The sequence below is a fragment of the Protomyctophum parallelum genome (genome assembly GCF_964188405.1).
Source record: "Protomyctophum parallelum genome assembly, chromosome: 9".
Classification (NCBI taxonomy): domain Eukaryota; kingdom Metazoa; phylum Chordata; class Actinopteri; order Myctophiformes; family Myctophidae; genus Protomyctophum; species Protomyctophum parallelum.
In genome coordinates, this window is record NC_139706.1 from 7,473,897 (window position 1) to 7,501,396 (window position 27,500).

The 27,500-nt window shown below is 43.8% G+C and overlaps 1 protein-coding gene across 1 annotated transcript in view; it reads left to right on the forward strand.

Moving 5' to 3' along the window:
- Window positions 1-5,181: 5,181 nt before the first annotated feature.
- The window catches only part of LOC310863990 (glycerophosphodiester phosphodiesterase domain-containing protein 5-like), a gene marked incomplete at its 5' end in the record, with an annotated part of 46,116 nt that continues 23,797 nt past the window's right edge, over window positions 5,182-27,500 (forward strand). Inside the window, 8 exons of the mRNA XM_083772523.1 lie at window positions 5,182-5,189; window positions 8,672-8,761; window positions 16,449-16,514; window positions 21,345-21,450; window positions 24,817-24,920; window positions 25,339-25,432; window positions 26,339-26,398; window positions 26,534-26,632. Of these exons, the coding sequence (XP_083628649.1) occupies window positions 5,182-5,189; window positions 8,672-8,761; window positions 16,449-16,514; window positions 21,345-21,450; window positions 24,817-24,920; window positions 25,339-25,432; window positions 26,339-26,398; window positions 26,534-26,632 (627 nt within the window). The remainder of the gene's footprint in view (window positions 5,190-8,671; window positions 8,762-16,448; window positions 16,515-21,344; window positions 21,451-24,816; window positions 24,921-25,338; window positions 25,433-26,338; window positions 26,399-26,533; window positions 26,633-27,500) is intronic.

Sequence of the window (27,500 nt, forward strand, 5' to 3'; positions counted from 1 at the left end):
TCTCAGCTGTCCTACTGTCTGTCTCTCCTACACTGTCTCCCTCTCAGCTGTCCTACTGTCTGTCTCTCCTACACTGTCTCCCTCTCAGCTGTCCTACTGTCTGTCTCTCCTACACTGTCTCCCTCTCAGCTGTCCTACTGTCTGTCTCTCCTACACTGTCTGTCTCTCAGCTGTCCTACTGTCTGTCTCTCCTACACTGTCTCCCTCTCAGCTGTCCTACTGTCTGTCTCTCCTACACTGTCTCCCTCTCAGCTGTCCTACTGTCTGTCTCTCCTACACTGTCTGTCTCTCAGCTGTCCTACTGTCTGTCTCTCCTACACTGTCTCCCTCTCAGCTGTCCTACTGTCTGTCTCTCCTACACTGTCTCCCTCTCAGCTGTCCTACTGTCTGTCTCCTACACTGTCTCCCTCTCAGCTGTCCTACTGTCTGTCTCTCCTACACTGTCTGTCTCTCAGCTGTCCTACTGTCTGTCTCTCCTACACTGTCTCCCTCTCAGCTGTCCTACTTTCTGTCTCTCCTACACTGTCTCCCTCTCAGCTGTCCTACTGTCTGTCTCTCCTACACTGTCTCCCTCTCAGCTGTCCTACTGTCTGTCTCTCCTACACTGTCTCCCTCTCAGCTGTCCTACTTTCTGTCTCTCCTACACTGTCTCCCTCAGCTGTCCTACTGTCTGTCTCTCCTACACTGTCTCCCTCTCAGCTGTCCTACTTTCTGTCTCTCCTACACTGTCTCCCTCTCAGCTGTCCTACTGTCTGTCTCTCCTACACTGTCTCCCTCTCAGCTGTCCTACTGTCTGTCTCTCCTACACTGTCTCCCTCTCAGCTTGCCTCTCTCTCTCTTCTGAGACTCTCGACCACCTGAATAATTTGGGAACCACAGAGCTGCAAATACGCTGTGTAGCTTTGCGTCTTTGCATCTTTTGCATCTGCCAGTGTGAACGAAGCATTAGACCCCAGTCTATTATGTATAGTAAAACTGACCTGAGTTTTTTAACTGCTGTTTCTGGCAAAGAGATTTGTGGCGTACCTAGGCTTGGGTGATATTGATTTTTTGATATCGGTATTGATAACGTGAATAATATTGCGATTATCGGTATGATCGATTATCAGCCTTTTTAATTTGGCTGGAACCCGAAATGCTGCCAAACAGCAGTATTCCCAGATGTTCTTTTACGAACCAACTTGCTAGGACTTGTTACTCTCACCGGCGCCATGTTTTGTTTGCTTTCCTGGGCGGAGGCGGTCCGACAATGCTGCTTTCGCCTCGTCGCCGTAATTCAGCGTCAGTGCCAGTCAATGCATGGACACTAAGTTATTAGGCAAATTATAGTTGTTTAAAATTAAATACTTGTAAATTCATCTCACAGACACACACATACAGTAATGTAGATGTTTATTTAAAAGAAAATCCATATTTACATGACGGTAAAATTACGATATTGGGTATTATCGGTATTCGATATTATTTATATACTCCACGATATTACCGATATTGATTTCAAATATCGCGATAAATGGTAATATCGATATATTGCCCAAGCCTAGATCTCCGCCAGAAACAGCAGATCAAAGTGACTCGTTTTGTGTCAGGAACACCTCAGTATTTGGACCCGTATGCAGAATAATCCAGGCAACAACGACTTGCACTCAAGTACTTTTATTTTAACCCTTTTACTGCTGCCATTTATTGAGAAATTAGGACCTAATTCATGCCAGCATTTTTTTAATTTGAGCTCTTATTTTGAAAAGCCACATTTTGCCTCAACCGGAAGTGAGCTTATCCCTGCCAGCTTTACGTTGCCAAGACAACCTTTGTTTACATGATCGAATCATGCCGGTACATTTTAGCACTCCACAACGTCGGCTCGTGCCGTCAAAGAAACGCTGTTTTGACCAAAAATGCCATCTGGGACAAGGAATAGGAGATACAGGCGATTGAAAGAAACGGATAGAATGGATTCTTATGGCGACGGTGAATTAATATGAACGATCCAGTGCAGTGCTAACAACAATGCTAGCTAACCGGCTAACGTGAGTAGCATTATGGCTTGATCAATCATAAGCACTATAAAAGAGCAATTGCCGAAGGGCTTCGGCAATGGCAGCAAGCGTTAATATCAAATTAATGCTTCAATTGCCGAAGGGCTTCGGCAATGGCAGGAAGACGGTTAACTTAGAAACCCTCCCAGGGCATACATAACATAAAGTCCCACTCTTGGGAAACACTGTTATAATAGAGCAACCTAACCAATAACACAGAGTCCCTAATATACCTCCATGCTCATTAACCAAAGTCTCTTCAGCTTAGAAGCGCAGGTGGACACAGTCTCACAATCAGCCAGGGGAAGGGAGGCAACAGAGGGGCAAAGGTAGGGACGGCGGTCCAAGCGTGGTACGTCCTAGGACAGGACGTGACAGTTTTGGGCTACTTTTGGCGAATGTTAGGGACGCTGGGGTTCAAGTGGTTAAATGTCAATGTTTATGAAGATTTATTTTCGGGCCTTTTATAGGACAGTAGACTGAGACGAAATGGGCAGAGAGAGATGGGGAGTGACACGCAGCAAAGGTTTTAGGATTGGGTTTCTTCCGGACAGCAACAATATATTCTCTGTGGGGTGGAAACCTGTCCAAAAACTGTTACTTCGGGGGATTCTGGGGTGATCCACTGGTTGAATCACAAAAATGTCACTCAATATTTTAAACAAACTTAGCCATTGGATCGGGAATCCTCTAATCTCAATGCTGCAACCTTTTAAAATCTCCCTATTAATGTTTTAATGGTGCCAGTTCTCAACACAAATGGCACAAATATCTTTCATCAGGTTTTGTAAACCGAATATTGAGATATATATATATATATATATATATATATATATATATATATATATATATATATATATATATATATATATATATATATATATATATATATATATATATTCGTGTTAAGGGAACTTTGTCCAGTGGCTCACACACACACACACACACACACACACACACACGCACACGCACACGCACACACACACACTTCAACAACAACGCATTCTTCTGTGGCTAAAGTAGAACAAGGTTGCTGGAAAGTAGAACAGTCATGGACACATTATTAAATGCTCTCCTGTTTTCCTGGGTCAGCGTTGGTGTGTCTACGGCGCTATAGACTTGTTATCAGTGGTGGAAAGGCAAGGAACAGCAATTTTATTTATATAGGCTAGCACCTTTCATACACAAAGACAATTATGTTCTTTACAGAAGAAGAATAAATAAATAAATGTGTTTTTAAATTGGACGTAAAAACGGCAATGGTTGGGGATTTCCTAATGTAAGCTGGAATGTTGTTCCAGGTTTGTGGTGCATAGTAGTGAAATGCTGCTTCACCATGTTCTAGGTTTGTGGTGCATAGTAGTAAAATGCTGCTGCATGTTCCAGGTTTGTGGTGCATAGTAGTGAAATGCTGCTTCACCATGTTGTTCCAGGTTTGTTTTGTGGTGCATAGTAGTGAAATGCTGCTTCACCATGTTGGATCAGGTTTGTGGTGCATAGTAGTGCAATGCTGCTTCACCATGTTGGTCCAGGTTTGTGGTGCATAGTAGGGAAATGCTGCTTCACCATGTTGGTCCAGGTTTGTGGTGCATAGTAGTGAAATGCTGCTTCACCATGTTGTTCTAGGTTTGTGGTGCATAGTAGTGAAATGCTGCTTCACCATGTTGGACCAGGTTTGTGGTGCATAGTAGTGAAATGCTGCTTCATCATGTTCTAGGTTTGTGGTGCATGTGAAATGCTGCTTCACCATGTTGTTCCAGGTTTGTGGTGCATAGTAGTGAAATGCTGCTTCACCATGTTGGTCCAGGTTTGTGGTGCATAGTAGTGAAATGCTGCTTCACCATGTTGTTCTAGGTTTGTGGTGCATAGTAGTGAAATGCTGCTTCACCATGTTGTTCTAGGTTTGTGGTGCATAGTAGTGAAATACTGCTTCACCATGTTCTAGGTTTGTGGTGCATAGTAGTGAAATGCTGCTTCATCATGTTGGACCAGGTTTGTGGTGCATAGTAGTGAAATGCTGCTTCACCATGTTGGTCCAGGTTTGTGGTACATAGTAGTGAAATGCTGCTTCACCATGTTGTTCTAGGTTTGTGGTGCATAGTAGTGAAATGCTGCTTCACCAGGTTGGATCAGGTTTGTGGTGCATAGTAGTGAAATGCTGCTTCACCAGGTTGGATCAGGTTTGTGGTGCATAGTAGTGAAATGCTGCTTCACCATGTTGGTCCAGGTTTGTGGTGCATAGTAGTGAAATGCTGCTTCACCATGTTGGTCCAGGTTTGTGGTGCATAGTAGTGAAATTCTGCTTCATCATGTTCTAGGTTTGTGGTGCATAGTAGTGAAATGCTGCTTCTCCATGTTGTTCCAGGTTTGTGGTGCATAGTAGTGAAATGCTGCTTCACCATGTTGGTCCAGGTTTGTGGTGCATAGTAGTGAAATACTGCTTCACCATGTTCTAGGTTTGTGTTGCATAGTAGTGAAATGCTGCTTCACCATGTTGGTCCAGGTTTGTGGTGCATAGTAGTGAAATTCTGCTTCATCATGTTCTAGGTTTGTGGTGCATAGTAGTGAAATGCTGCTTCACCATGTTGGTCCAGGTTTGTGGTGCATAGTAGTGAAATGCTGCTTCACCATGTTGGTCCAGGTTTGTGGTGCATAGTAGTGAAATGCTGCTTCATCATGTTTTGTTCTCAAAAACTAGGCTACTGCAGATCTACGAGCTCACACCACGCGTCCCATTGCGACACGTTGTGAGCTTGTAGATCGGCTATTTTCAAATAGCCAATTCAACGCCCTATTTGATCATAATGCAGTGTCACACAAAATCATAAAAAGTGAGCTACTTTTGCTATATCTATGAATTTGAATCATCCTGAAAAGTATACGGTTTTGGACATATGGAAGGCGTCTGTGAAGGGTTTCGATTGGCATGGTGGGGAGATTTGTTTAGATTAAACTAAATATTTCTTCCTAAAAATGTCCCTGTGTGCATCGCCACAGAATGCAGCTTTAAGCTAATGTCGACATTCTGTCAGGCATGGGACACCAATGCCTGTCTGGTGTCTCACGCTGCTTAAGCATTAATGGCCAGAGTCCAAAAAGTTGTTTAGAGCGAGAAAAAGAGATGAACAGATGGATGTAAGAGATGAAGAGGTGAGATCATTAACATTAGTCCAGAGTAGGGTAATGACAGCTGGACTGGTCGGAGGTACAGGGGGAATGACAAGTGCATGAGACAAATAGATGGTAAGACCATAGTGCACACGGCGGTCATTAAGTTAATGGCAGGGTGGCTGGCAACTAGCCACAATTTGCAATTGACAGCCCATATACATCTAAACAGAAAGGTCCTATCCGAGTATATTAAAGAACGTCAAACTCACCAACATTACAGCTGCACGGAAAGCTTGAATTATCCTCTTTGAAAAATGCACCATAGACATGTTATGAGCTATACTTTCTGTCAAGAAATTCCTTGCAGGTGATTATTTTTTGAGGTGTTTGGAAGCACTCGTTGGTAATGTTGACCTTTTACAGAGCTAGTATAGAGTCAATCCTAAGATACGGTATGTCCAGCTGGTTTGGCAATCTAACTGTGAAATACAAATCTCAAACTAGACAAAGTGCCAATCGGCACAGGTCTCCACCAGGGCAGGTCAGGTTGTGGCCTCATGGTGGCGCTATAACAGGCTGTTGAGGAAGATTTGGGCCGGAGGTTCGTGTTGGAGGGATGCAGGTACAATGTTTTTCCATGTGTGCATACATAAGTTGTATACAGATCGATGCAGTTATAGCTGAAAACAGGAATTGGCCTGTTATAGCGCCACCGTGAGGCTGATTTTGAGGAAAAAATTGTGGCATGTCGTCCTCGGCCTAGTGAAAATGTGCGTGTATAATTTAACGGAAATTGCACACTGTGTTTGTGATTTGTGGCCTTTTTTCGAAATGGACGAATCGTGTGAGCTTTGGAAGCCAATCTTAGCCAATCAGGATGGAAGATGGGAAATGGTGGCGCTCCATGTTGATCACATGACTATGGAGATAGTGTATACCGATTTGCGTGAAATTTGGATAAAATCTGAAGGAGTAATAATAGAAAATGTGTTTTACATATGTCGGCCTCCTGGTGGCGCTATAAAGAGCAGATGTGAAAAATTCCAGGCAAAGGTTTTTCCTTGGCCTCTAGGGAGTTGGCATACAAAGTTATCCACAGATCCGTGCAGTTAGAGGTAAAAACACTTTTCGGCCAGTTATAGCGCCACCTTGAGTCTGAGTTGAAATTGTTCATGTGGCATTTTGTCCTCGGCCTAGTGGGAATGTGGGTGCACAATTTCACGGAAATCACGCGATGTGTTCATGATTTGCAGCATTTTGTTTGAAACTGAGCACTCCTGTGAACTTTGGAAGCCAATCTTAACCAATCAGGATGGAGTCTGAGAAATCTGAAAGACCGGTTTCGTTGAATGGCTCTAGAGAGACTGTGTACCAATTTGCGTGATGTTTGGACAAAATCTGTAGGTGTTTTGCACAAAGCGGCCTCCTGGTGGCGCTATAACAGGCCCTTCTGGAAAGTTTGGGGCATCCAGGGAGTGTGTGTGCAAAATGTGGCATGGACCGGGTTAACGGTGGCCGAGATTAGCTGCTCACGGACACACGGACGGACGGACACACGGACGGACACACATACGGACGGACGGACACACGGACGGACGGAGTGCAAAACATACTCTCCCCACATGCCTTCGGCCTGGTGGAGACAATAAGTAGGCTAGCAAACATGGCTGGGAAGATCATGGGCATGTCCACCCCCCCATCACTCCCCAGGCCATCTTTGAACAAGCAGTGTTGAGACAAGCTCGGAATATTGTATCTGACCCCTTGCATGTATTATACCGAGAATACGAGCTAATGCCATCCGGTAGGAGGTATAGAACTCCACGGTGTGTGTATAATAGATTTAAACACTCTTTTGTTCCCCTGTCAATCAAAATGCTCAATCAGAGATTTCCGAATGCACTTTACTGACTCAGAGATTGCCAAAAGCACTTTTTTGACTAGTTGCACTTTATCAAGGGAATGTGTGCAATATCTCTGTTTTGTGTATGTGGGTGTTTCATGGTGTTTTTCCTTTTCGTATGTGAACGTGTCTGTTATTCGTATGCAGCTGTGACTCTGTCTCCAAGAACAAATTCTCCCAAGGGAGACAAATAAAGACAACCTTGAACCTTGAATCACTCAAGGGTCCTGCGTATGCGTGCTAATATGACTCCGCCAGATGGAGGCAGCAGTGAGTTCCTCCTCCTGCTCCCATCTTGACGTACTCCGATCAAATACTTATCGGAGCGATATGCGGCCGTATGCGGCCGCTAGAGGCGGGATCAACACGAGACTGATGACATATTGAAGCGCTGCCACAGAGCACACGTAAAGTTGTAAACAGAGCCTAACAAGACTACAACTCAAAATTATTATGGAGATTTTTTGTCCCGCTGCTTTCGGGTTCATCGTTTCTGCTTGAGAGAGACCAGATGTAGGCAGGAGGAGGGAACTTGTGAACTCAATATTGCCGCAATCTTGCAGGGTCAGGGTACCTGCGTACCATTGGGTTTTGAAATTGCACATAATGCAGAAGGCAGCAGGACGTTGCTTTACTGAAAACAAGCGTTTTACAAACTCCAACACCTGCAAGGAATTTGTTGACAGAAAGGAGCCACTGGCTGAGAACCAGAGCACAGTGGGAGTCAACCAGCATACAGTATGTGTGTGCGTGCGTGAGTGCGTGGCTGCGTGCGTGCGTGCATGTGTTTCTTTTCGTGTTTTCTTTAGTTTCTTCCGTGCATGTGTTTCTTTTCGTTGCGTGCGTGCGTCCATGTGTTTCTTTCTTTTTTTAAATGTTTGTTTGTGGCTTTCGCCTTTTATGTTATATTTTTTTATAGAGGGAGTATTAGACAGTAGGCTGATAGGAAATGGGGAGTGAGATGGGGGTGGGGTGACATGCAGTAAAGGCCGTCGGTATCGGGAGTCGAATCCACGGCCCACTGCCAGACTGAGTTACCATGCCTGCATGGACCGCTGAGCCACGGCCCAGGCCGTGCGTGCGTGTGTTTCATAAGCAGATACCAATACTCGATGCCAAAAAACACAAGTTGTTAATCGCAATAATTGTGTGTGACAAATTGTCAAGTAAATGTTCGTGATGATGAGATGCGTGACAGCCCTGAAGCAGACACACACAGCGTCCCAGAGAATGAGAGAACCCAGCAGCAGGCTGAGTTATTAAGCCATTTTGGACCGATGTCGACATTTTTGAGAAAAAACCCATGTTTCTATGTCAGTGGTGCTCAACCTTTTTCATGTCAAGGACTCCCAGAATTATCTCTATTGGGCCACGGACCCCCATCTCAAAATATGTAGTTCCAGGGACCCCCCAGAAGAAAATATTTTAGTTAAAAATGTTCTCATAGCGCGCCACCGAGTGGTAGATCTGCTATTTTTCAATAGCTAAAGTAGAACAGAATGCTTAAAACACCAAAAAGGGTTCCCAGCCTAAAATGGGTTAATCTCAAGGTGAGTCACAGACACACGTTTCACTTCCCACGTCTTTGATCTAATCACGGCGTCTGTGCCTCATGCAGACGAGACATCCTGTCACCTTCTTCTGCGGTGACGGTGACATTTCTGTTCCGTGTGATGAAGGCAACGCGACCTCTTCAGTTGAAAGGAAGGTAGCGTGGACCAAAAAAAACGTTGACGGAAAATGATAAAGACGATAGGGGTAAATTAGAGGTGGTAGAGGAGAGCAGGGAAGGGCACCAATGAGAGAGAGAGGAGGAGGGGGGGGGGGGGGGTGCTAGAAGGCTGGTCTGTTTGTTCCTGTCTGTTGCAGATGACACTGTGCCTGCCTGTAATTAAAATGTATTTGAGGCATCGTTTAGTATACGCTCTTTTCCAGAGCAAGGTCAGAGTATTAAAAGTGGCCCTTTCTTTTCGAGCATCGACACCCTCGGTTGTGTCGTGCGGTGCGGTCACGCCCTTGTCTCTGGTCCCAGCTGGAAGAGGGTGGTCCGTACTCCGTATATGGGGGGGGGAGGGGGTGATGATTATGTGTTCTGTAGCCGGCTCGCGTGCTCTGCAGATCGCATGCTGCGCAGATCACATGCTGCGCAGATCATTTCTTCATTGTTGATTTGAAGCAATTGAGATTTTTTCTTTTAATATATTTTTGCATTCTTACTGTTTTATTGTGATTTTTTTTAGAAAGAAAGAAAGAAAAAGAAAGAAAGAAAGAAAGAGAAAGAGAAAGAGAGAGAAAGAAAGAAAGAAAGAAAGAAAGAAAGAAAGAAAGAAAGAAAGAAAGAAAGAAAAAGAGAAAGAGAAAGAGAAAGAGAAAGAGAAAGAGAAAGAGAAAGAGAAAGAAATAAAGAAAGAAAGAAAGGCAGACAGTGTCTGATGACTCCTGAGGGGCGTGACCAGAGCTGACCACATGACCTGACATGCTGTCATGACAGTGCAGACAGGAAGTGGACGTGCTGTCATGACAGCGCTGACAGGAAGTGGACGTGTGGACTTTGACCCTTGGCTTTAGACGTCTGTGTACCGTCTCCTTGGCAACCAGCTGGCAAACACAGGCACAGAGTAACTACTTATTACTTATTAACTACTTTGACTGCCAATGCTTTTGTACTTTGACTCAAGTAAAATTACTAGAACTGCCACACTTCTACAAAGTACTTCTATACATTTTTGCAGTATTGATACTTTTACTTAATCCAGTCAGGACGGGAACCCCTTTAGGTCCCCTGGAACAACAATATATTTCCAAATACAGATAATTATGGGGGTCCTTGGCATGACAAAGGTTGAGCACCACTGACATAGAAACATAGGTTTCTCAGTAAACTGTTAAGACTTAGAAGACATTTTGAAATGTTTTGAGAACCACTGAGATATATATAGAAACATACAGTATAGGTTTTTCAGTAAACTGTTTGGGGAATCAGCCTCGGGTATAAATGCGAGTACTTTTTGCACCACTGCCCCCCAGTTGACACCCCCCCCCCCCCCATCTGCAATGTAGCATCCTCAATGTTAGTTCTGCTCTACCTTTGGTACCCTTTCAACGCTAAATATTTGTCCACTTTTCGAGTTACAGACCCTTAACTTAAGGGTCCAAATTTGGTTCATTATCAATCATTCTAGTCCTTCAAGGACCCTTGGGGGTCCTTCAAGGACCCCTGGGGGTCCTCCGGTGTAACATTTCTGACCAGACACAAAATATAAACCAACTTCTATTCTAATTTCTGTAGAACGGCGTCATTTGATATCGCTGGGTTTTGTGTCGGATGTGTTTTTTTCCCCTGACTGACTGTGGGGGAAAAAATCTGCAACTGTAGATGAGTGACACATTTCAAAGAGATGGTTCAACTAAGGTTCAGGGCCTGAAATGGGTCACCGGGCCATTTCTGACTAACCTGACGCTGCCAGATCCAAGAAGCTTGCTACACAAATTTGTTTCACAGCTTATTGGGATCTGGGATCGCGGAAGCAAATTCGATGACGGGGCTGTTCCTTTTTTGGTAGATGATTGGATGGGACCGTCTGTCTATCACCGTGTGGGCGTGCAAACACAACCAATCATATTGACGTGTCTATATAGCTTCACATCCGGTTTCGCACATATCCCGCCCTTAGCTCACGCTGATTGGTTCGGTACGGAACGGATTTTTGTCAGCTCAACTCCCTGAGAGATCCCAGATGAGTGCTGTGTTGGGGAACATGGTTACCCAATACCGCCCTCATCTGGCAGCGTCAGGTTAATTTCTGACAGGCCTTTAAACAAGAGTGAGATGAGGGAGTAGTTTCAACAGTGTGTGTGTGTGTGTGTGTGTGCGTGCGTGCCTATAGCCAGTAGCCACACATATGTGTGTTGTAGCAATGTGCATTGTAAATCAGCATAGGAGTGCAAAAGCTAATCGATTATATATGTATACACACACACACACACACACACACACACACACACACACACACACACACACACACACACACACACACGCACTGACACACATAAAGGATGATAACTTCCCCCTCAGGACAGGAAGGGAACCCTAATGTTTATCTGGAGTGGAAACCTCATTATGTCTCAAATAACTGTTACTTCTCAGGATTCAAACTCAATAGATCCAGGGTTGAATTGATCGGGGGGGGGGGGGGGGGGGGGGTGAGTCCATAGATCCAGGGTTGGATTTATTGGGGGGGTGAGTCCATAGATCCAGGGGGTGAGTCCTGCGACATGCATGCAGTACTAGCATCATGCCCGACAAGGTTATCCCATTCTGACCTGAGATCAGATTCATACGAGGTTTCCACTGGACACACGCTGGTCTGACGAACCCATTCTGACCTGAGATCAGATTCTAAAAATGTCAGTCGTTCTTCGTTTTTTTTCAAAAATAGCAGACCTACAAGCTCGTATCGCGCCACTCGGTGGCGCGATATGAGCTTGTAGATCTGCTATTTTTCAATAGCTAAAGCACGACATGATGCCAACACCAAAATGGGTGCCCGGTCAGAATGGGTTATAATAGTTTAGAATTTTTCATTGTAGTTTAGTTTTCGTTAGTTTTTATGTAGTTTAGATTTTTGTGACAACGCTTACTTTTAGTTTAGTTTTTTATTGGTTTTAGTTTTTTCAATCCTGCATCTTTTCAATCCTGCACCTGACGGATAAGTGAGGTGCAGGATTGAAGGGCCAGAGTAAAAAAAAAAAAAGATTTAGCTTGAGAATAAATTGACAAAAACGAAGGCATTTTGTCTATCAGTTCAGTTAGTTTTAGTTAGTTTTGTAAACGCACTTAGTTTTTATTTAGTTCAGTTAACGGAAATGTTAGATTTTTCATTTTTTGTTTTAGTTAACTATAATAACCTCCAGCAGGTGCTGCAACTTGTAAAGTACCTCCTGTGGCTGTCATTAGCCTGGGCACCATTTCATTTCGGTATATGATCCGGGCTGGAGCCGGATGATATGCTTACGTCATGTTGTAGGCAATGGTTTGCCTACAACAAACAGGATGAACAGGCGGCGACAACTTCCTTTTCCCTCTCAATAAAAGCTCTCGCTTACGAGAGCTTTTATTGAGAGGGAAAAGGAAGTTGCCGCCGACTGTTCGTCCTGTCTGGCGACTACAAAACAATACTACAACATGACGTAACCACATCATCCGGCCCCAGCCCGGATCATACAGACTTTTGAAACAGAGACCAGGCTTTCCTCCGAGGCGGTGGAAAGCCTGGTGATGCGAGGTTAGGCTGTCATACTACTAGCGTCATACTGTCATACTACTAGCGTCCGGTCCGGTTACAGAAACAGGAGATCATCTGCTGCACTATGGGCCTCATGGCACCATTGTTTCCTGCAAGGCTACTTACTTACTTACTTACTTAAAGACCCCTTTTTTTGCTCTAATGGAGTACAGCTGCATAATGGCCACTAGAGACAATGGGTTTTACTTTAATGACTTTATGGCTTTATCACGGCTCTTCTGTATGGCGTCTTGTGTGAATGCTGAATATGCTGGTAGGGTTTTTTTTTATTTTGGCAGAAAAAACAATTAGACCGAGACAGAATCTTCGGTTTCACAATGTTTGCTTCGATCCATCCATCGGTGTATTCCAAATCACCATTTGTCCTACCCCTATTGGAGACTGCAGGACACACAGATACATTGAACCTTTGTCTCTGTCGGGTGTCTAAAAAACTGTACCTTTTGAGGTTTCAAACAAAAGCATAAAAAGTAGAAGATCTACAAGCTCAGAGTGATATTGTAGATCTGCTATTTTCAAAATATTTGTATAGTTAGTTAGTTACTTTATTGACACGAATGTATAAAACATTGGCTCCAAACAATAATCAAAATGAATACATTAAAATATACAACACAAAATCCCTTTACTCATACTACACGAGTGCTCCAAAAGTGACTCACAGGCATGAATGGTAAATGGTGCATTTTTATAGCGCCTTTATCCAATATCCAAGGCGCGTTACAGAGATTGTGCATTACATTCACCCCTTCACACACACATTCACACACCGATGCCGGGGGAAACCATGCAAGGCACCAACCTGCACATCGGGAGCAATTAGGGGTTCAGAGTCTTGCTCAAGGACACTTAGACACTAACTCTGGGGGAGCCCACAGGTTTCGAACAGCGGGGAACCTTGCGGTTGCCCTCCGGTCGCTCTACCCCTGAGCCACTGCCGTCCCCTGTAGCATGTAGCATACACATAGTTCCTCTGTTAGTGCACACAAAGATGAGCTCAAATCAATACAGTCACTCTGATGTCTTGTGTGAGGTTAGAGGTGTGCTGTTGGTTTTGTATTCCACTCTCACATTGACTTAGGCCTCTTTTCCACTATGGGGTGGAACAAGAACCAGAACTAGAACTTTCCAGATCCCAGAACTACCAGGAACCTGTGAAGTTCCAGAACCAAGTTCTGCTTCTGTTTCCATATAACCAGAACCCAGAACTTTCAAGAACCTGTTAAGTCTGCCACCCCCACACATTACCACATTTAACCAGACAAGGAAGGTAATAGATATATACAAGGAACAAGGAACTGAAAAATTATACTCTGAGAAATCGAAACAATAAAGTTCCTTTAAGGACAGTTCCGTGAGTGCTGGTATTCTCTTGTTTAACAGGTTCTTCCCAGACCGTGCAATTTAGAATAGATCATATGGCGCTCTCGCGCGCGAGCACACACACGCAAACACATACACGCACGCAAACACATACACACACGACACACGCACGCACGCATACATACACACACACACACACACACGCACACGCACACGCACACACACCCCTATCTGCAGTTAGCCTAGCTGCTGTAGTGTAGAACAACAACTGCAAGCAAACAACTCGTCGCGACAGCTTTATGGCTCTCTCTCCCTCCCTCACGCACACACAAGCTCTGTCTCTCCCTCTCTCGTGGCTGTGTGCTTTTCCAGGTTATTTTTCTGTGTGTCCGCTGTCGCTGTGTCGCACTTAGGAGTTTAAAATGTGCGCTGTTGCGTTGTGTGCGCTTCTCCTCGCTCCGGTCTCCTCAGTGCTCAGGGTGCTGTCACCTCAGCTCGACCAATCGAGAGCAGCAGCGCTGCTGGCCCCGCCCATAGGTTCCCAGAACTCAGTGTTAGTACTACCTCAAAAGCAGGGCCGAAAAAAGGTTCTGAGAACCTGGTCTGAAACCGTGCCGTACCACGCTGTGCGCTGTGGAAACAAACCCAGAACTAAAAAAATAGGTTCAGGTTCTGGAAAGTTCTGGTTCCACCTTGCTAGTGGAAAAGGGGACAAAGAAACACGCTGCTCAGGTGGTATGCGTCTCCATACTTTAGAAAACTTGAAATGGGACAATCTGCATAATGAGCACTTCTTTTTGGTAATTAAATACATTTTAAATACTTTTGTACCTTTCCTCGAGTACAAATTGAATTCCGGACATTTACATTTGTAACAGAGTATTTCCATATTGCAGTATTGATACTTTTACTTAACGTACAAATTGTGAGTATACTTTTTCCACCGCTCAGTGCTGAGCGCCTCCTCGCGGGACCCAAGCCCACACTTCTGTCGGCCTCGATTGGATTACTCCTCCTGACGCCAGGACACTTGGCTCATTATTTATTCTTAATTCTTGCCCTTTGTTGACGGCGCCAGACCTTTGTTGACGCCAGAGAGGTCAGCGCCGGTCACTCGTAATGAGACAGGTCTGCCTTTTTTATGTAGGGCAGTAATTCTGGCCTTTTAAAAAGGATGTGGCACCTTTGCTTGAGATCTAAGGGTGGCAGCGGGGGCAATGTCTTGAGTGTACAGGGTTTGATGAGGGCCCGCAGGTAGGCCCTGGCCTGTTGAGAATGATCTATAGTTTATGCCGGCTGCGTGAACAATGAACAGGTATCAGTCAAAAGGGAGACATCGAAGAGGAAGGATGGATGGGAAAGGATCAACATTATGGAAAGTCAGAACAGGTCAGCTCCATATATGGAGATCTAAAGGTTTGAGGTCATCCGTCATGTACAGTTGCTGGACAATTTTGATGACATCAGGGATCTCCATATATGGGGATTCCCATCAGGGATCTCCATCCGTGGTGACCAACTAACCAACCAAACAACTGACTGACTGACAGGAAATGCACAATTTAATAGAAATTGTGACCAGCTCGTTGGTACTTTGCGTTCCTGCATCGTTCTTATGTACTGTACATCCACGTATCTTAGAGTAGGACGTCCTCGTGATCGGTGCCCGTGTGTTGGTTCCCAGAGCACCAGTTTTCTGGCTGGCAGTTCTTGATGCCTTTGGCAGTGTCCTGCTATAGTCTCATTCTCCTGGCTGCTATTTTCTGGCTCACCCTTGGTAATCCCTCATACAGTCTTGTTAGTGACATGTACAGTCTTGCTGATGTTAAGTACTGCACGCAGCATTCTGGTGTAGCACCCATCAAGGGACTTCTGCAGGGTTGGCTTCAGGGTCCAACATTAACTGCTGTATAGCAGAACAGACAACCTCACCAATAGACGCACGCACGCACGCACCATAGACTGTAAAAAATATGGACAAAGCGTTCCCCGGGTCTAACATGAACATAAAATGAAGCCTGTCAGTTGAATTGTAAGTCGCCATCTTTCTAGATCCGTTTGGGCCCAGCTGGCCCATTGGCTGGCCCAGACAACGAGGCGGGACTTCCCCCCTTCTTCTTAGTAAGGGTTTTTATTTTGACTCGAGTGGGTGGGGAATCCAGATCATAGACTGTAACGGTAGCCACGCCCCTCAGAACATGCGCGACTTTATGGTAAATTTTTTTATAAATGGGACCATAAGTTTCCAAAAAGAATATTATGACATTAGAAATGAGACTTTAAACTAGTGACTGGAAGCAAAAAGTATTCATGACCATGCTTATTAAGGTAATAAAGTCTAGGTGAAGTTATTAATACATGGACTTCTATGGGGCTATGGGTTTTTTTGGGCCCAATGACAGCACCACAACAGGCCATTATATGAACTTTCAGGAAATCCCGATTTACTTGTGGCTTCACAAAATATCTGTCTGACTGCCCCCCTGGCACGCACGCATGCACGCACGCACGCACGCACGCACACACACACACACACACACACACACACACACACACACACACACACACACAGAAGAAGGGACTCCTGCTGAGTTCCTAATTTATTTATATAATATTTACATGTATTTAAATTCAGTATAAATCCTTACAAATGTCTCCCTCTCTGTCTCTGTCTCTGTCTCTGTCTCTGTCTCTGTCTCTGTCTCTGTCTCTCTCTCTCTCTCTCTCTCTCTCTCTCTCTCTCTCAGTGATGTGTGTGTGTGGGTGATCGCCCATCGTGTCCAGACTGAAGCTGGGGAAGCTAAAGGTGGTGCGGCGGCAGCTGCTGCAGAGGTAAATTGTTGATGTTGATTTAGTCATAGATATATAGTCTTTAGAATAAAGTTCCATTGGTTTTAGTCATAGCTATAGTCTTTAGAATAAAGTTCCATTGGTTTTAGTCATAGCTATAGTCTTTAGAATAAAGTTCCATTGGTTTTAGTCATAGCTATAGTCTTTAGAATAAAGTTCCATTGGTTTTAGTCATAGCTATAGTCTTTAGAATAAAGTTCCATTGGTTTTAGTCATAGATATATAGTCTTTAGAATAAAGTTCCATTGGTTTTTGTCATAGCTATAGTCTTTAGAATAAAGTTCCATTGGTTTTAGTCATAGCTATAGTCTTTAGAATAAAGTTCCATTGGTTTTAGTCATAGATATATAGTCTTTAGAATAAAGTTCCATTGGTTTTAGTCATAGATATATAGTCTTTAGAATAAAGTTCCATTGGTTTTAGTCATAGCTATAGTCTTTAGAATAAAGTTCCATTGGTTTTAGTCATAGATATATAGTCTTTAGAATAAAGTTCCATTGGTTTTAGTCATAGCTATAGTCTTTAGAATAAAGTTCCATTGGTTTTAGTCATAGCTATAGTCTTTAGAATAAAGTTCCATTGGTTTTAGTCACATTTTAGTCAGCCTAACAGGACGATTCTACAAACAAATGTTTGTAGAACCCCCCCCCCCCCCAGAAGCAAATTAAGATAGTTACAAACGTTCGCTCTGAAAGAATATAGTGGGGTTCCGTCTCCATGTTAAATTTAGTTGTCATTTACAACTCATGTAAAAGTTTCACTTTCAGTACTAATGTGAAGGTGAGGGTCTATAGAACCATTTTGGTTCGAGTGGCAATCACCAAAATAAAATAATTGGCCTATAGGGGGCGTAGTCAGGTGCCAACCCCCATCAGCCCTACCAAAATATGTAAACTGTTGTAACTTTTGATTAAATTATCCAATCTGAACATATGATATATGTATGGATTCACAATCAGGAGTAGCATTTGGTACTTAAACCTTATTACACATATAATATTTCTTTCCACCCAGTATTGGTGTAAATACACAAAAATAGCAGGAAAAACGAGCTAAAAACTAGTAGTGGGGTCCCTAGACAGACCGTCATTTACAACTCAACAAAAGTTTAACTTTCACTTCTAATTTGTAGATAATGACCTATAGAGCAATTTTAGTTTGAGTGGCAAGTCTACAAATTAAAAAAAATATATATTTTTGCCAAACTTCGGAATTATGTTTATTTGAAAGATGTCTTAATTTTCTTATATTGCTGTTTTTTCTTTGTTTTTCTTGCTATATCAAGTTAATCCTGCGTGAGGAATCAACTGGATTTGAAATATTAATGTTTTGAATAATCTGATATAGAAACAAAATAAAGATGGCTGCCAATGTACATTGAATTACTACATTACGCCTAACTTCTATCCTGTTGAACCTAGAATGGTGATGTTGGTGCCTATACCTATGTTATCATGAATGACTAATTGTATAAAAACAAAATACATATAATAGGACAATATATAATATTTCACAAAAATGAGACAATGCAGTACATATGTGGGGAACTAAAGTTAGATATTGGAATATAATACACCACTCCTGTGTTATATTTGTTTATTTTATTAGTTACTATGTACAGTACTGCCACTATAGGGGGCAGAGTAGCAGGTGTGTCTTAATTGTTCAGACTTGGTAGCTTGTTAGTTATAAGACTGTGTACATACATCTACTGATGCCTAGTCTGGACACATCCTCAGTGATGTTCCTGGAATCTTAGGGCGTTTCGGGTCTTTCAACATCATACGCCCTCCTCCAGGTGACCCAGCCAGGGTTGATCAGACCTAGAGCTTGTGTCCAGACGGCTAGCTAGCTACCATGACTCCAAGACTCCCCTCTTTTGAGCCACAGCCATCTTGAGGCTCTCTCTGCCGCATCGGTGGTACTGCGGATGGCTCTCCTCTTTCTCTCTCCCTCGATGCCTAAGCTACTGAAGGCTCTGACCAATGACCGGGCTGCAAAACCTCTGCATCCAACCTCCACAGGGAAACACCTTGCTCTCCAACCAGCCTGCTGGCAGTCGCTGACCAGACCTGCATACTTGGAGAGCTTCCTTTCAAAGGCTTCTTCCAGGCGATCTTCCCACGGGACTGTCGGCTCCATCAGCACTGCTTGCTTGGTAGACTCAGACACAAGGACAATGTCTGGTCACAGGGTGGTGACTACAATATGGCTGGGGAACTTCAGCTGATGTTCAAGATCCACCAACAACTGCCAGTCTCTTGCAGACATCAGGATGCCTGCAGATGTTGTTCTTCTGACAGGAGTTGGCTTGTCCCCAGCTCTGACAAGATGGTCGGACCTGCTTTGACCACTCCAGTCCTGTGCTGATGGCTTCAGCAATGGTCTTAAGGACTTGGTCATGCCTCCACCTGTACCGTCCATCTCCAAGTGCCCTTGTACAGCAACTGAGGATGTGTTCCAGGGTCCCTCGCTTGGAACACAGTGGGCATGCTGGTGTCTCTGCTATGCCCCATATGTGCAGGTTTGACGGGCTTGGAAGCACGTCATACACTGCCATGATGAGAAATTTGATGCGGTGAGGCTCAGCTTTCCAAAGCTCTGCCCAGGTCACTTTCCTCTCAACCGCATTCTCCCATCTCGTTTAAGCTCCCTGTTGCTTCAGTCCCACAGCCTTGCAGGTTCTGGTCTCCTCCACTGCAGCTCTCACCTCATCCTGAACAAGGCGTCGCCTTTCCTTCCCCCTGGTGTTCATTTGACCCTCCTCTCCGACATGTCGAACTGCACATCTGGTTCAGGGGGTTCTATGAGGTTGTTGCACTCTCCCAACTCCTGCTCTCTTGCAGGGTCGCTGTACGTCTGCTTCAGATGTTGGTCTATGTCTTCCTGCGAGGAGGCCAGTTTGCCACTGCGCTTCTGCCCCAGCAAATCCTTGGTGAACTTGAAGAGGTTAGCGATGAAAGCAGCACGTTTGCGTGCCCTCTCACGCCGCCGCCTCCGGATGTGCTGTGGCATTGGCAAGAAGATCATGCCGGACTGGTGCACATGTTAATCGTAATAAATGTCTCTTTTGTGGTGAAGAAACACTTGCAGCAGACCATTCATTCCAGAAGGTAGAACTCACCCAAGAGATAAACGACAAGGCAGTTGCGCTGGGAGAAGACCGTATCGTGGTACTCCATGACTATCCATATTCATAAAAAACACTTTAGGATCCTTCATGACATGTTTAACTTTTTTGCTTACCTTCAAAATATCAATACCACAAGAGAGCAATCAGTGCAGCTCATGCTCTTCTGCAGTATGCTTAGTATTAGTAACTAACAAGCTACCAAGTCTGAACAATTAAGACACACCTGCTACTCTGCCCCCTATAGTGGCAGTACATAGTATAAGTAATTAAATAAAATAAACAAATATAACACAGGAGTGGTGTATTATATTCCAATATCTAACTTTAGTTCCCCACATATGTACTGCATTGTCTCATTTTTGTGAAATATTATATATTGTCCTATTATATGTATTTTGTTTTTATACAATTAGTCATTCATGATAACATAGGTATAGGCACCAACATCACCATTCTAGGTTCAACAGGATAGAAGTTAGGCGTAATGTAGTAATTCAATGTACATTGGCAGCCATCTTTATTTTGTTTCTATATCAGATTATTCAAAACATTAATATTTGAAATCCAGTTGATTCCTCACACAGGATTAACTTGATATAGCAAGAAAAACAAAGAAAAAACAGCAATAAGAAAATTAAGACATCTTTCAAATAAACATAATTCCGATTTTGGCCATTTTGGAAATTTGGCAAAAATATATATTTCTTTAATTTGTAGACTTGCCACTCAAACTAAAATTGCTCTATAGGTCATTATCTACAAATTAGAAGTGAAAGTTAAACTTTTGTTGAGTTGTAAATGACGGTCTGTCTAGGGACCCCACTACTAGTTTTTAGCTCGTTTTTCCTGCTGTTTTTGTGGATATACACCAATACTGGGTGGAAAGAAATATTATATGTGTAATAAGGTTTAAGTACCAAATGCTACTCCTGATTGTGAATCCATACATATATCATATGTTCAGATTGGATAATTTAATCAAAAGTTACAACAGTTTACATATTTTGGTAGGGCTGATGGGGGTTGGCACCTGACTACGCCCCCTATAGGCCAATTATTTTATTTTGGTGATTGCCACTCGAACCAAAATGGTTCTATAGACCCTCACCTTCAAATTAGTACTGAAAGTGAAACTTTTACATGAGTTGTAAATGACAACTAAATTTAACATGGAGACGGAACCCCACTAATATATATTCAAAGATTTGCGCCACGTTTTCACATATTTTTCTAAAATAGCAGATCTACAAGCTCGTAGTGTGGCACTCGTTGCCGCCCTATGAGCTTGTAGTTCTGCTACAGCTAAAGTGGGTTAAACGCTTTAGTGTTAGTACAGTTTTAGTCGACTGAATCTACAGTCGACTACAATGTATTTTGGCGGTGCCTTGATGGTGTCGTAATGCCTGATTTTACACCTGTTGCGGAATGTGGTCTGAAAATAGCAGATCTACAAGCTCACAACGCATCATCAACACCTGTTATCTGTCCTAATGGCACCGACATCAATACAGCATGGAAAAGTGAACAAAATCTCATCCAACGACAACAAAATATGCTAAACCTCATCAAAGGGTGGTCCGTGGCTCAAATGCAGAATAAATAATGGACCTTGATATGAAAAGGGTTGAATAGTTCATTGAAGATACACTTGATTGATTGATTGATTGATTGACTGACAGGTATGAACACCAGCCCTTTGTGTCCTGCCTGGCGGGTCTCTACGGTTGCCAATGGCGACGCTATCAACGAGCCAGAGCACAGCCGGGAGAGTGCTGCTGCAGCAAGGTACATGCACGCTCATACGCACGCATGCACACATGCACACGCATGCACACACACAAGCACGCACACGCGCGCGTGCACACACACACACACGCTAACGCCCTGCAAGCCCGTTGGGACCCGACCAGGTCCCGGCCCGGGCCGTTAGATTAATTTTCCGATATGAATTTCAGACTGGACACACATCCGATCCAATCGGGACAACCCTAACTAAAATCTAAAAGACTAAAACTAAAACTAAAACCTAATTTTGCTCTGAAAATCAACACTGGCTGAGAGTCATTCCAGAGCAAGTCCCCAGAACGGCTGGCCAACGTCGAAGCCACCGCCGATTAGTAGTCAAAAGTGGAACTGCAGGCGGGACCCTGTAGCTCTGGACCCTGATACAGCACATCCCCGCCTCACCCTGTCTGCCCCCCCCCCCCCCCCCCCGCCTCACCCTGTCTGCGGATAAAGAACAAGTTAGTCATGGAAACGTAAAGAATCTGTCAGTTAACAAAGAGAGATTCTCCGGGTTTGGATGGGATACCACCTGAACTATACACTCTGTTTTGGGACGATCTGGGTCCGCACATGCATGATATGTTTCACTTCAGAAGAAGAACAAAGACCCCACGGAATGTGGGAGCTACAGGCCGCTCTCACTGTTGAATGCTGACCTAAAAATATTTGCTAAGGTGCTCGCACGTCGTTTACAGGGTTACATGACTAGGTTGGTACATTGTGATCAGACAGGTTTTATAGGCACCAGATTGGCCACGGATAATGTTAGACGATTGTTGCATATTATTGACTGAGCTGGTGACCTCCGATCTCCTGCTGTGGTGCTGTCGCCTTTGACCGTTTGGAGTGGCCTTTTCTGTGGGCGGTGCTAGATAAGATGGGATTTGGTCCCACATTCATCACATTGATTAAGGTATTGTACTCAAATCCAACAGCGATGGTATTAACAGGCAAGATTTGTTCTCCACTGTTCACGATAGGCAGGTCATCGAGGCAAGGTTGCCCGCTTAGTCCTCTCCTTTTTGCCCTCTCGCTCGAACCGTTAGCGCAGACAGTAAGTCAGTCCACAGCGATCACACCTATCTCAGTTAACAACACACAACATCGTATTTCTTTATATGCGGACGACATCCTGCTGTTTATTGAGAATGCTCCACAGTCAATTACACACATTCTTAAGATTTTTGATCAGTTCAGTGCCATCTCAGGCTACAAAATCAATTAGACAAAGTCAGCCCTTTTGCCGCTAAATGAGGAGATGAGATCTGTTGTTCTGCCTCCCATAATCCCAGTAGTGAACAAATTTCAATATCTTGGCATAGATGTGTCCCCGTCTCTTCAAGCTACTGTTAAAAACAATTATAGTGACACTTTGAACAAAATTTGTCTTGATTTAGACAGATGGTCGTCATTGCCCAACTCTCTTCGAGCTCGAGTATCAATCATAAAGATGAATGTCCTCCCTAGGGTTAATTTTGTGAGTTCTATGCTCCCACTGCCACCGCCAGCACAGTATTGGACTAAGATTCATTCTGTTATATCTAAATTTGTGTGGAATAGGAAACGCCCACGTCTCAAACTTTCCTTGTTACAGCGGGCCAGAGCTGATGGCGGTCTCTCGTTGCCTAACTTCAAATTATATTATTGGGCTTTCACTCTTCGCCCCCTTTTAAGATATTTCGACTCAACTATAAAGGTTTGTTGGCGAGAGCTTGAGGAGAGTTTGGTTCATCCTGTTGAACTGAGAGATCTGATCTATTCAAACATAACGAATAATCAATGCAAAGTTCGCTTTGGGCCAATCATTTCTCAGTTAGTAACAGTGTGGAGAGCGGCTGAAAAATTGCGCAAGATTGATTTGAAATGGAATTTGCTTTCCCCAGTGTTCAACAATGATGGTTTGCTTTTGGACAATCGTCCTATTCGTTTTACCAGATGGAGTTCCAAGGGGATTCATACTTTGGGTGATTTATTTGATGTTAATGGTTTACGTTCTTTCCAGAATTTATGTGATATTTTTAACTTGCCTGGTAACTCTTTTTTTTTTCTATTTACAATTGAGAACTGCCATGAGGACATATGGGGTGCCATGGCAGACCCCCCTTGCAATGCACCCTTTGCATAGACTTATCTGTGATGTTAGGTCGAGAGGTTTTGTTTCCGTATTGTATGATTATTTATTAGAATCTAGTTATGGGACCTTGCTTGTCGATACTGTATGGAGGAATGACATACCAAATCTAGATCCAGATTGGATCTAGATTTCCAGATTGGAATATATTTTCGGGGCTTTTCTGCCTTTATTGATCAGACACAGTGGAGAGAGAGACTGGGAATGACACGCAGCGAAGGTCGTCGGGATCGGGATTGGATCCCGCGACCCGCTGTCAGGCATGCGCCTACCTTTAAGAGGTCACTGCGCTTTTGCGGTGGCAGCCCCTGAGCTTTGGAACAACCCCCCCCCCCCCCCATATTAGAGCTGCTCAAACAATTAATATTTTCAAATCCCTTCTTAAAACGCACCTTTATTCCCTGGCTTCCCTGGCTTAGGCACTGTACAGTATTATCCATGTCCCACGTTGATTCTATATGCTACAGTATGTTTCTATGCTTGATGTATTCTGCTTTGAAGTTTTGTCTTTTTGTTGTGAAGCACTTTGGTCAACTTCGGTTGTGTTATAACGTGCTAAATAAATAAAGGTTGATTTGATTTGATGATTATATGTGGTTAATGGCAGGCAAATCAGTTTGCCTGTGGACCACTTTTCTAGGCTAATTATTCAGAAAACCTCCAGAAAAACAACAGGAAAACTACTGAATGTTCAGGTTTTTTGGGTGCAATTGAGGTCAGAACCTAAATAAAAGAAATGGAAAAATGAAAATGATAATAGCTGATCTACTAGCACACAACGTGTCGCGTTGTTGTGAGCTTGTAGATTGGCTATTTTTGAAAGATTTTTATATACATTTTTAAAATGCAAATGAGAACTTTTACTTGCTGTACTTTAAGTACCTTTTGATGCAATACTTTTTGGACTTTTACTCAACTACATTTTGAACACCAGACTTTTACTTGTAACACAGCTTTTCCTACATTGTGGAATTGATACTTTCACTCGAGTAAATACATCTTGGATTCTTGATACTTTTTTTTCCCCACCACTGCGAACAATGGTGGCAATATTCTACATGGTCAGCTGTGGTGTCGAAACAATATTCTGCACGGTCAGCTTGCAGTCGAAAAAGTGCAGACAGTCACACTGGATCACTGTTTGGACGCCTCTGTCTGCTGCACTGGCATAATCGTGTGTGTGTGTGTGTGTGTGTGTGTGTGTGTGTGTGTGTGCGCGTGTGCGTGCGCTGCAGGTGGAGTGTATCAGTTTCGGCCTCCTGATTCTCACCTTCTTCCTGAGTTTTGTGTTCCTTTACTTCTGGACGGAAGCCCAGAACGACTACATCGACTTTGACTGGTGGGTGGCACACACACACACACACACACACACTCGCACACGCACACACACACACTCGCACGCCCGCCACACACACAGGAGGAGCAGCTGTGCTCAACCTGATTTATACTTAGATCTCCACTCCACGGTGCTTTGCCATCGGGATCGCCTAATAGTCATTTATTTACCTCGATAAATGCCGTCTCTCGAGATATGTACACCTCACATGATGATACCTCGATGGTACATGTTCGATATATCTTGCAGCCTCATGTCTGTCTGTCTGTCTGTCTGTCTGTCTGTAACTATCGAATGTAGCTATAAACAGACATTAATATGAACTATTTATTGTGTGTTTATGATCAGGTTTAACTTTGGAACTCTGGGGTTCTGTGTGTGCATGTGTGTGCGTGCGTGCGTGTGTGCATGTGTGATGCAGGTTTAACTTTGGGACTCTGGGGTTCTGGTTCCCGTGGTCTCTGGTGCTGCTGGTGCTCGCTGCAGCTCTGTTCACTTACATCGCCCTACTGCTGGTGAGAGAACACACACACACACACACACACACACACACACACACACACACACACACACACACACACACACACACACACACACACACACACACACACCCTTGCATACGCATGCACGCATGCGAGTGTCAGGCAGAAACCTCTTCTCCATATTTTCTTTCTTCATAAAAGAATACTACAGTGTCACACAAAAGCATCAAAAGTAGCAGATCAACAAGCTCGTATTTAAACTTGTTTGATCTGTTTTGTTTTTGAGGGGCCAAGCCCGAGGGGCCTACGGTCCCTTGTTGTATTTGTCTGTGTTTTGAGGGATGCTAGGCCCTCCTATGCACAGCTGTCGGTGTGATGATTTGATTGGCTGATGTACGATGATAAGACCGCACCCCCCCCTCACTACTCCTTCTTCTTCTTCTTCTTCTGCCAAAAATGTACCGTGCAGTCAGATTTGCTAAACTTGGCATTATGGTAGAGGGCTATGCCAAACGGTGAAGACACGAAGCCCACGGCCATTGGCCACAGGGTGGCGCTATAGCACTTTTGACCCCTGACCTTTAGATCACCCACCATTTTGAATTATATGAAAAACTGTTCAAATATATCTACATCAAATTTAAATGTTGGGCTTTTGTTTTTAAGTTAAAAAATGAAGGTTTTATGAACCAATGAAAATTGCAGTGTCATGACAATTCTAACCAAATGGACCTTTATGGATCTTTAACATATGCAAATGTATGAATATGTAAATGTATTGATATGAATATGCAAATGTATGATATGAATATGTAAATGTGTTGATATGAATATGTAAATGTGTTGATATGAATATGTAAATGTGTTGATATGAATATGTAAATGTGTTGATATGAATATGTAAATGTGTTGATATGAATATGTAAATGTATTGCACAGGTTGTGGCGGTGTATCTACTGACTGAGGGACAGAGGCTGTACCTGCACTGGAGCCACAAGGTACATGCACGCACAAACACGCACACACACGGACGCGCACGGACGGACACACGCATGGCATCTACTTAAGTAAATAGTACATTTACTGTGTGTGTGTGTGTGTGTGCGTGTGTGTGTGTGTGTGTGTGTTATCAGATTGGTATCGTGGTGACTCTGGTTTTCACGGTGACGGCCACCGCTGTCCTCTCAGACCTCTGGAGCAAAGAATGGAAGACCCTCCTCCTCTCCCTCCAGGTCAGCTGACACATGCACGCACGCACACACACACACACACACACACACACACACACACACACACACGCAATGTCCAGTTGTCCACTCTATAGACTTACAGTATATACATTGCACATTTGATATGATATGGACTTTTCAAAATGTCAGTCTACCAACCAGTACTTAAGACGCCTGAGGGCGAGAACCGACCTCGCCATTTAGGGCAAGGTTGTGCACTGGCCATATATGGAGCGTGTTTTGAGTGTACAGGGTTTGATGAGGTCAGATCAACATATGGAATGTCAGAACGGGTCAGCTCCATACTGTATATGGAGATCTAAGGGTGGCAACGGACTGGCCATATATGGAGTGTGTTTTGAGTGTTGATGAGGTCAGATCAGCATATGGAATGTCAGAACAGGTCAGTTCCATATATGGAGATGTAAGGGTGTCAGCGGGGGCAGTGTCTTGAGTGTACAGGGTTTGATGAGGGCCCAGGTAGGGCCGGGCCTTAATTTTCGGGCCTGTTGAGAACTCTAGTTTTCGCCGGCTGCCGGGCACGGCTGCACAAATAACTTTGGGGCAGGGCAGGCCCGTCTAGAGATTAAATGGACAGGTATCAGTCAAAAGGGACACATCGAAGAGGAAGCTAAAGGATGGATGGGGATGGATCAACATATGGAATGTTTGAACAGGTTCTAACATATATCCATATACTAATGTGGATGACATCAGGGATCTCCATATATATATATATATATATATCTCCATATATGATGATGTCATAGTGATGTCATAGTGATGTCACGAGACCCATGTCATACACATGGGTCTTTCCCCATTATGGAGATTGTACGTGACGTGACAAAAGACGCAAGGTTTCATAGTT